Here is a 10,000-nt window from a genome sequence, read left to right on the forward strand (position 1 = left end):
AACGGAGAGAAATATGACGATCTACTAACCTTTCACCACCACATGTGACCCATGCTCTAGTGCGCATGTGCAACCGAAACCTTGCTCTCGGGAGTTAAGACTTTAGCACAAGCCATTGTTGGATTTTTTCAATAGACATGTAATGGTGAATGGAAATGATTCTTCGCAACTGAAGATACGCTGATTAGCAAATGTTAGAAGTCTGTTGATGAAGGGACAGACTGTGGTCAAGACTGACACTAAAACTTCCGCAGTGACTGGGGGACTGGAATACCAGTGTGTGTTCACCACAAGAGAATGACGGAGAGACGGGTAACACAAATTTCTTGGGGCAGGCAAGCAACAGACCTCTCTTTTCATCATTTAGCTGTAGATTGTTTAAGGTCATCCAAGACCAAGCCTGTTAGACACTTTTGCTTGCGCGTCATCAGTTGATCAGTTTCAGCAACAGAAGCCGATTGATAGAGTTGAGTGTCGTCAGCGAAGCTCTCGTGTCAGAGACTGTGACTGTGACTGTCTATTACATCAGACAGTGGAGCAGCTTACAAAACAAACAGAATAGGGCCAAGGACCGAACCCTGTGGGACAACAGATGATTGCAGAGTTTCAACAGAGAGTTTGCCATTTACAGTCTGGATTCGATTCGATAAGCAGGACAGAAACCAGGAAAGAGCAAGATCATGGAAACCAAAGAAATGCTTGGGTCTTTCAAGGAGAAGGCAATGATCATTGGTATCAAATGTTGCAAAAAGATCTTAAAGGGCAAGAACCGATTTTTTGTCGTCGTCAAAACCACACAGAATGTCGTTTACAATCATCAGCAACGCGGTTTCGATTCATAACCGATTCGGTTAACAGACTAATGGTGGTTGAAAACATCATTTTGCTCCAGGTATTTAAGAAGCTAGGAGAGGACGACTTTTTCTATAATAAAATTATTTTGGAAAGGAAGGACAAATTTGAAATAGGTCTATGATTTTTCAAATGGTTCTGTTCATCTTGTTCTGGTCTTTATAAGCAGACGCACAATAGCATGTTTGAAAATAGACGGAAAGCAACCAGACAGAAGTGAATCGTTAACAGCATGAGTGATGTACGGGAGTAGGACAGCATGACAATCAAAAGGTGAGGTGATGGGGTCACTTTCACAGGACTTTGGCGCTGTAATCATATAACATCACATCACATCACATCATTTTTTTTTTTTATTATATTATACTATATTATATTATATCATATCATATCATGTGATGTGTTGCGTTACGTTACGCTACGTTGCGTCATAACATGTATATGCATATATTATGAAAAGACAAGAAAGCAACTCCGATGACAAAGGAAATGTTTTTAACAAAATCAAGAGGGACTTCTCACATAGTCCTTTCTCATAGCGAGAAAGCTTGTGACCGGCCACCACGATTTCTCGCAACTGACAGAAAACGTGGCAGGGGAACGGCAACGAGAGAAAGCGTTGAAATTCGAGAAAGTGTGGGCTGACAGACAAAGCTTGGGATTGCGAGACTGGGATTGCGAGAAAGTGTGGGCTAACAGGAGGAAGGTGGGGGAGGGGGTCTGGGGAGGGGGCCGGGGGGGGGGGACCCTGCACCCCTTTCTAGACATCTTCCCTTATCTCCTTTCTGTCTACCTTCCTCCACCCCATCCCCACCCCACCCCATGTAGGGAGGAGGAGGAGGAGGAAGGCGAGAAGAAGAAGAAAAAGAAAGTGGAAAACGAAAATCAGGGAGTTGATGAAAGGGTGGGGTATGGGAATAGAGAAGGGTAGCAGAGGGGGGTGGATTGAGAGGAAAGGGGGCAGGGTGGCAGGGGGGCGGGGGTGGGGTGGGGGCTCGTAATGATCTATAAAGACGCTGACTACACACAAGAAATGAGGCGGTGATGAGAAGGCAAGACGAGGTAGATAGGAAAGATATGGCTTGGAAAATGGGCAAGACACAGAGAGAGAGAGAGAGAGAGAGAGAGAAGGGGTGAGAGAGGGAGAGAGACAGAGACATACACAGAGAGAGAGAGAGAGAGAGAGAGAGAGAGACAGAGAGAAAAGATGGGAGCTTTCCTATTCGCAGCTACATGATGATTTTCTATTCATATGAAAGGTGGATATCCATCTTTGTATTCCTGCCCCAAACCCAAATACTTGAAGAATTTTATGCATGAACGTACAGTCGACAGAATCAAATGCTTTTTCAAGGTTAATTGAAATCAATAATCCTGGCAAGTTTGTTTTGTTTTGTTTACTTCTAGGTAATCAATCATAATTATTATTACTTGTTCCCCTGTATGATTACCCACCTGGTACAAAGCCTGAATTGCTTTCATGAATCAAATTAGGGCCGTATTCAAGAGACCGTTGTGCCTGTGGGTAAAGGTGTACCGTGCGGGTAAATCTACATGAGGCAAGGCAAACTGCCCAAGGGTAAGCAGTATCCGGTACTCAGGACACTTGAATCTACCCGCGGGTCTTCAAACCCAAAGGTAAATTTGCCCTTACTACCTGCCAAGTGTGACTGCCCACGAAGCAGAGGTAAACATGGCGGAACTTTTTGTTGCGTTGTTTACGCTGACGGAAAATAGTCGTGCTTTACGGAGAGACCGTAGTTTCTATGGACAGATAAAACCCGCTCGATAGTTTCGTTGACGTTGAGCTCACCAACAAATTTCGTTTTGGACAAGGGCATATGTGAGGCAATCTACAAGAAGTGGAACACAACTTACGACGTGCAAAATAGGTTTGGTGCTCTTCCACCACCCCTAGTTACCCATTCTTTATTTTTTCCCCAAGACTCGAAGTTTGCCGTCACTTTGAACAAAGGCAAAGAACGGAAGAAACTGCAGTGCCGAAAGAAGTTAAAAAGTATGCACAGAAGGGAAACTCCGAGTTGCCTAAGTGCACCGCGCATGTCTTGAGTAACCTTCATGCTAAACTGTAACTGTGGGTCCTACCATGTCAAGAGTAACTTGCCTAATTTTGTCTTGAATATGACCACGAAAGGGGAGTTATGGACGAGGGGGGGGGGGGGGGCGTGGGACGGTGAGGGGAGAGGAAGAGGAAGATATGCATGGAGGGGAAGGGAGAGACAACACAGATGATGGAGTTTGTAATAGAAAGGGGAAGAGAGACATAGAAACAGGAACAGTGTGGTGGGTAGATGGTAGAGGGAGATGAACGATACTGGGAACCGGAAAAGAGGGGGTTGAGGTTGGGGCAGAGAGAAAGAAGAAAAAAAGAAGAAGAAGAAGTAGAAGAAGAAGAAGAAAGGAGACAGAAACAAGTGCACAGAGACAAAACTCAACCCAGAACGCGAAAGAGGGAAGAGGGAGAGACGAGAAAAACGGAGACAGAGACATAGAAATAAACACACATGCAGACAGACAGAGCAAGCGACAACAGAGATGTGGGGGATGTGGGGTGGAGTGAAGGGGGTGGGGGTAAAGGCGGTATGGGGAGGGAGGGAGGCAGGAAGGAGAGGAAGGCAGAAAAGTGTTCAAGTGAAAATATTTCGTAGTGACAGCCTAGCTGAAACCGAGGAGACAGATTGCTTGCGTTTGGTATGCAAACCCCGGTGGATCCTATCTGGCGAATTTTGGTGAACAAGGACTTCATGGTCGTGGAACTTTCCAACCTGCAAAATAAAATGTTAAAAATGAATATATATATATATATATGTGTGTGTGTGTGTGTGTGTGTGTGTGTGTGTGTGTGTGTGTTAAGCAATGCCTTCAAGGCTTACGTGTGATACCCAATTCATACATGGTCTTTCAAGACACACTTCATTCTACAAACCCAGAAGAAATCATTGAGGGGAGGGGATGGGGGCGGGGGAGGCAGGGGGACAAACAAACGAAATAATAAATAATAGAAATAACAAGGCTAGGCCTTCATTATTTACGTGTAATACCTACTTAATCCAACAAAGGAATAATAATCGTAATGAATAAAGCAAAACAAACGACACCACACAGCAGCCCACCTGACAATAACTAGACACACATTACCTTCGACATCTAGATTTAGGAACCAACCTCTAAATTCACTTGTTAAAAAATGGACGACGTTTCAGCCAAAAGAAGACAAATTTATCAGTTATTCACTGGCTTATAAACGATAGCTGTTATTTGTCACTGTTAGGCCTGTAATGCCAACGCTCAGCTTATATCACAGATTGACCTCAGCTTACAGTTGGGCCAACAGCAAAGTGAGAGTTGTATGATCAATGATATTTTCCATTGCGGTTATTTACAGCTTAGTCTTTTGTGAAGGACTATGACTCTCAATCTTGGAGGCAAGATTGCACTGGCTTTTAGTGCTGCAGCCTTGGGAGCTAGTTACCTTTCTGGAACCATCCCAGCGCCGACTGTCCTAAAACCCTCATGGCCGAGAGAGTGCATGGAGGTGTAACCTGGGCAAGACCACTCACTCTCCACTATAATTAAATCCTAGCCCAGATAGTCGAAACAGCAGTTACCTCCTCTGCTGTTCTGATGGTTATAGTCGGACATGACTGTCATATGGAAATGCAATGTGCAAGAGAGTGTGTGTGTGTGCCTCTGTGTGTGTGTGTGTGTGTGTGTGTGTGTGTGTGTGTGTGTGAGTGAGTGAGTGTGTCTACATAGCTCTCTCTCTCCCTCTCCCTCTCTCTTGTCATTTCCCTCTGTCTCTATATATAATAGATATAGATCGTAAACCCCAAGCCCCCACCCACACTTTTTTTTCTTTTCTTCTTCTTCTTTTTTGCCTTGCACATTCTTAGTTTAACCCTCGTTAATAAAGATTTTGTCTTGTGCTCTGTGTGTGTGTGTGTGTGTGTGTGTGTGTGTGTGTGTGTGCGTTTCTTCCTACCCCTACCTCTCTGGCTTAACGAAAAGCCTCCTTCGGTTGTTGTTTTTAATGATGCATGTAATCTTCCTATTGCTCACCTGTGTTTTGCACCAGAAAGCTCACACACACACACACACACACACACACACACACACACACACACACAAACACACACTCACTCACTCAATCACTCACTCACTCGCTTCCTCATCTGCTTGTATGTCAGATATCCGCCACTGTTTGTTTTTTTAACAGTCTAAGAAGGAAATTAAAAGTGAAGAAGAGGAAGAATACAATAACCAACCAATTTTGTTTAAAAAAAATAATTAAAAAAACGCCCGAAGATTCGCGTGATAAACTAAAAGTCGGACACAAAAAAAGAAAAAGAAAAGAAAAAAGCAATCCCCTTTGGCTTTGTAAAAAGGAAAAGAAATACGAATAAAGTCAACTTTATGACAAGAAGGAAAGTCTGCATCCACCCGCAAAAAAAAAAAAAAAGGAACAAGAAAAATAAAATAAAATAAAACAAATCAAATCCAATGATGAATTAAAGTTCAAGAGAGAAAAAAAAGTGGTGGGGGAGGGGGGGGGGAGGAATAGTGGGAGAGGAAATGGAAAAGAACAGAAATAAGACGAGCAAAAATCAGAACTGGATCCCACTTTCTGTTGAAAAATGCATACTATTAGGAGCCAGTTAAAAACACGAGCAAAAAGGAAACGAAAGAAACATAGGAATAAAATGTGACACGAGCAACAACAAAAAAAAAAAAAAAAAAAAAAAACAGGGTGGGGGTGGGGGGGTGGGAGTGGCGGGTGATGGGGGCGGAGATGGACCGGAGAAAGAAAGAAAGAAAAAAGAAAAAAGAAAAAAAAGTGAAAAAGAGACAGAAATTAGACTTATTAAGAAGCAGAAAAGATATCACAATCATTACCTACACAGTATCGATTCTTTTTAAACTAGTGTCTGCACTAACTAACATCTTTTTTTTTCTTTTCTTTTTTTTCTTCTTTTTTTTAAAGAAAAGTGAAAAAGAGAAAGAAATTAGACTTATTAAGAAGCAGAAAATACATCATAATCATTACCTACACAGTATCGATTCTTTTTAAACTAATGTGTGCACTAACTTACATCTCTCTTTTTTTCTTTCTTTCTTAAGGAAAAAAAAAAAACGGGGGGTGGGGTGGGCAGTGGGGGGCTACGTCAGTCGGCATTTCCAGTCGACTAATGAAGTCGGAACGTAATTAGGCTATTTACTGATTAAAGCACATAACCCACTCAAGATCGAGCTGAAGTGGTTCAAGGCTTTACCAGCGCGTTGGGTTTGTGAGTGAGGCATCTGTTTTCTTTTGTTTTTGTTTTTGTTTAGTGTTTGTTTTGTTGTTGTTGTTGTTGTTGTTGTTCTTGCTGCTGCTGTTGTTGTTTTAATGAAAGTAGATGCGGTGTAGCGTACATCTATATGGGTCAGTCTATACACGCTTTGATACCTCATTAAACTAAAACTGGAGACGAGCTCTTTCGAGCCATCTATAAATATTCTATTTCCAGTCGAGAACTAATTGGTGTGTGTGTGTGTGTGTGTGTGTGTGTGTGTGTGTGTGTGTGTGTGTGTTCTTCGGTTTAACGTTTATTCAGAAAGTGTGATTTTAGACCATAAAAATCCATATCATGGCTATATAGGAGCGGGAACTAATTACAATGTAAATAAGTTCAAAACTGTGCGTGTGGGTGTGGTGTGTGTGTGAGAGAGAGAGAGAGAGAGAGAGAGAGAGAGAGAGAGAGAGAGAGAATTTCCTGGTAAAACGGAAAACCATTCAAATAGCGTTACTTCCATAGTTTAGACTTACCCATCATTCCCCAACACAGCCATTTAACAATGCACAAAACGTTTAACTTTTTCTTCACAAAAACTGCTCCATTGAAATATTAGCATTGTCATAAATAAGCCTATTTAGTAGACAACGTATACGTAGCCTACTTAGTAGACACAGTATTTTTATATTTTAGTTAAGTGTCCAAATTCTGGGACTTAAAGTAACGAAATTCTTCGTGCGTTTTGTAATGCAAGCATACCAAAACTGGCATGTGACGTGTAATCGACTCCTCTGGTCAAGAATTAGGTTTGAAAATAATTATGATATAATTGTCATCAGAATCTCACCTGAACGGACATCTTACCTACCAGCTGACAACAGAAAAAGGAGTCCATGAGAAGCGTTCATTACATTGAAGTCTTGTCGTAGACCGTCGTGTCGACTTCCTGGGATATTTATGACGTCACTTTTTTTTCTTGCCCTTTGACGTCATTCCACTCACTGTTGGCGGAAAGAAAAAAAGGGAACTCTGTTCTCCCCCCCCCCCCCTCCGCCCCTCCTCTCTCTCTCTCTCTCTCTCTCTCTCTGCCCCCTTCATGTAGTCTGGCTATGTCTACGTTCTCTTTTCTATATAATTTCACATTTTACAAACCGTAATTAACCTCCCGCCACTTTTTTTTTTTTTCTGGCAGCTTCCCCACTGACATCTCTCTCACGCACACACACACACACGCACGCACACACACACCCCTCCCCTCCCCTCCCCTCCCCCTAATTTCCTCCATCCCCTGCAATAATTTTATGTGCCCATCTGTCCATATCCTCGTCGCCTCCCTGTCAGCCCATCCCCCCAACGCCCACCCCCTTCACACACACACACCCCTCCCCCCGGCTCCCCCTCTCCCCCTCCGCTCAACCTTTTTTTTTTTTTTTTTCTTCTTTCTTCTTTTTTGACTCACTTGTGTAAACAAAGTGAGTCTATGTTTTAACCTGGTGTTCGGTTGTGTGTGTGTGTGTGTGTGTGTGTGTCCGTGGTAAACTTCAACATTGCCATTTTCTCTGCAAGTACTTTGTCAGTTGACCCCAAATTAGGCATAAAAATAGGAAAAAGTCCGTTCTTTCCAGTCATCTTGTTTAAAACAATATTGCACCTCTGGGATGGGCACTTTTTTTTTTTTTCTTTTTTTTTTTTTTTAAGAAGCCAAATTATATGCAAACTGCATTTACTGTTTTGGTTTTTTGGGTTTTTGTTTTTTTATTATTATTATTCTCTAAACTTGGCACTTTGATCTGATATTTGACACAACAACAAGAGCAGTCATTGTTATCATTTTTTGTTCAAACAGGAACTTCTTTTGCTAAGCATGGAAGTTATATTTATTTTGCAAACGTTTTGGTGCAGATAGTAAAAAAGGGAAATTAATCTGTAATTAATGCTAGGGGACTTAATTTGCTTTAAACTGATCTTTCTCATCTTAAACATTACATTTTGAAATTATACTCAATACCTAAAAAGCTTGTGTGTTTTACTTTCAGTGTACAGGGCTTTCACTATGTTCATTCGCCCAAGTGGTCTCTTTCGGAAAATACTAAAATCAATAGGACGAGTGGACTTTACAGATCTATTGGCTGAGCCCTGAAGGTCATGGGCAAAAATCAATTGCGTACACATATTTATACACATTCAAAGCGCGTGCTCATATTTTTCGCGAACGCGAACGACGCCATTTTGTTTCAAGTTGTTGACCTGCCCGTTCAATCCTATATTCAATCGACAATACACGATAATATGTGATGGAAAGTTGGAGAAGGAGACTGTTAAATATTTATTCAGAGAAGGATTTGCGAACGCCTCATCACTTACAGGATTATGCCCCAAACTGCCATAAAAATATCCACAGAATCAGTTGGAATTCACAGTTAAAAATAATAAACCATGTGAGTTAATACCCTTGAATTGATGAAACGTAAAAAAATTTCCAGTCTTAACTTTTCTCAAAATGAAGTCCTTTTCACTTCATAAGACGTTTAGAAGTACTTGTACTTGGCCCTACGTGTTATTAGTTTAACAAAATACTCAATTTTCATATCAACTTTAAAACTATAAAACTAGAATGAACATAAAAGAGAAATTGAATCGACTGTGTCAACTGGGTGTAACTAACTGAAACTTGTACATCTATCTAGATCCAGAGAAAACGTTGCTGTGTGATTGCGGCGATAGCCACGTCTCCTTTGCCGTGGACTTAAAAATAATTTTTGATTGCCCTTAAAGATTTTTTGAATGCTCAAGATACACCAGAATAATGTGATTTAAACAGCGTTCTCACTGCGAATACCGCAATCGATTTATCGCCCTTTAAAAAAGCATGTTTAAATATTATATTTTTGAACGTCAATTAAGGAGCCACAATAGTGGAATGGGTTTTCTCACCCGAAAACGCGGAGTTCGAATCTGCCGTTAGGACTTACTTTTTTTTCTTTTTTTTTCTTTTCTTTTTTTTTTAAACCAGAAGCTTTATAATAACAAATACAGAACACAGAACTGCTGAATTTATGTGTTGGCTGGTGAGTCTCATGTAACACTGCATGTGAAAGCCCGTTGATCCATCTACAGAGAGAAGGATTGCTGGGTGATGTGTGATCATAAAAGGCACTAGAGATCTGTTGCTGTTCTTCTTTCTAGACTGGTACTGAAGTCACTGGGATAGATCTAGGGCAATTGGCAGACTTTCAAGAATGTGCACGTTGGCAACCATGGATGAGTTGTAGGCCTCTAGCCTCTTTCCTTTAGCTACATCTTGGGTTCTTTGCAGTGGGATTCCAAGGTCTCGGGACTGGATCACAGGCGACGTAGTCTGATGCAAAGACTGTAAGGCAGATTATTGTTGATTATATTCCGGGGTGAGAAGAAAGGGAGCCACGGTAAAGATAATAAAAACACGGAAGATAGGCATGAGCATCAACTGGTTTGCTGTAGAGATCAACTTGGAAGAAACCATCTTTCAGCTTGATCAGGATGTCAAGAAAAGGAATATGTCAGTGGTGGAAGATCTGATTGTGATTTTGATATGGTGAATTCAGAAAAGGTCTACAGATCTTCTGAAGTCTTGGTCCATCATAAACGTCAAACTTAATCTCTTCCACAAATTCTCATGAACTGGAATGAAATTAGCAGTCAGCAGGCAATTTCTTTAGACAGCTCATGATCAGTTTTGCAACTGTAGGTGCCATATGGGTGTACCCATGGCAGTGCCAAACATGTGATGGAAATATTTACCTTCAAAAGTGACTGACATTGTTTCGGATACGTATAACAGACTACTACTACTACTACTACTACTACTACTACTA

At 41.4% G+C, this 10,000-nt stretch overlaps 1 protein-coding gene across 1 annotated transcript in view; it reads right to left on the reverse strand.

The window, feature by feature from the left end:
* LOC143290569 (serine/threonine-protein kinase greatwall-like) overlaps positions 1-4,020 on the reverse strand; it is an 11,669-nt gene extending 7,649 nt beyond the window's left edge. Inside the window, exon 1 of the mRNA XM_076600140.1 lies at positions 4,012-4,020. Within this exon, the coding sequence (XP_076456255.1) occupies positions 4,012-4,020 (9 nt within the window). The remainder of the gene's footprint in view (positions 1-4,011) is intronic.
* Between the last annotated feature and the right edge of the window lie 5,980 nt (positions 4,021-10,000).

The sequence above is a fragment of the Babylonia areolata genome, chromosome 1 (genome assembly GCF_041734735.1).
Source record: "Babylonia areolata isolate BAREFJ2019XMU chromosome 1, ASM4173473v1, whole genome shotgun sequence".
Classification (NCBI taxonomy): domain Eukaryota; kingdom Metazoa; phylum Mollusca; class Gastropoda; order Neogastropoda; family Buccinidae; genus Babylonia; species Babylonia areolata.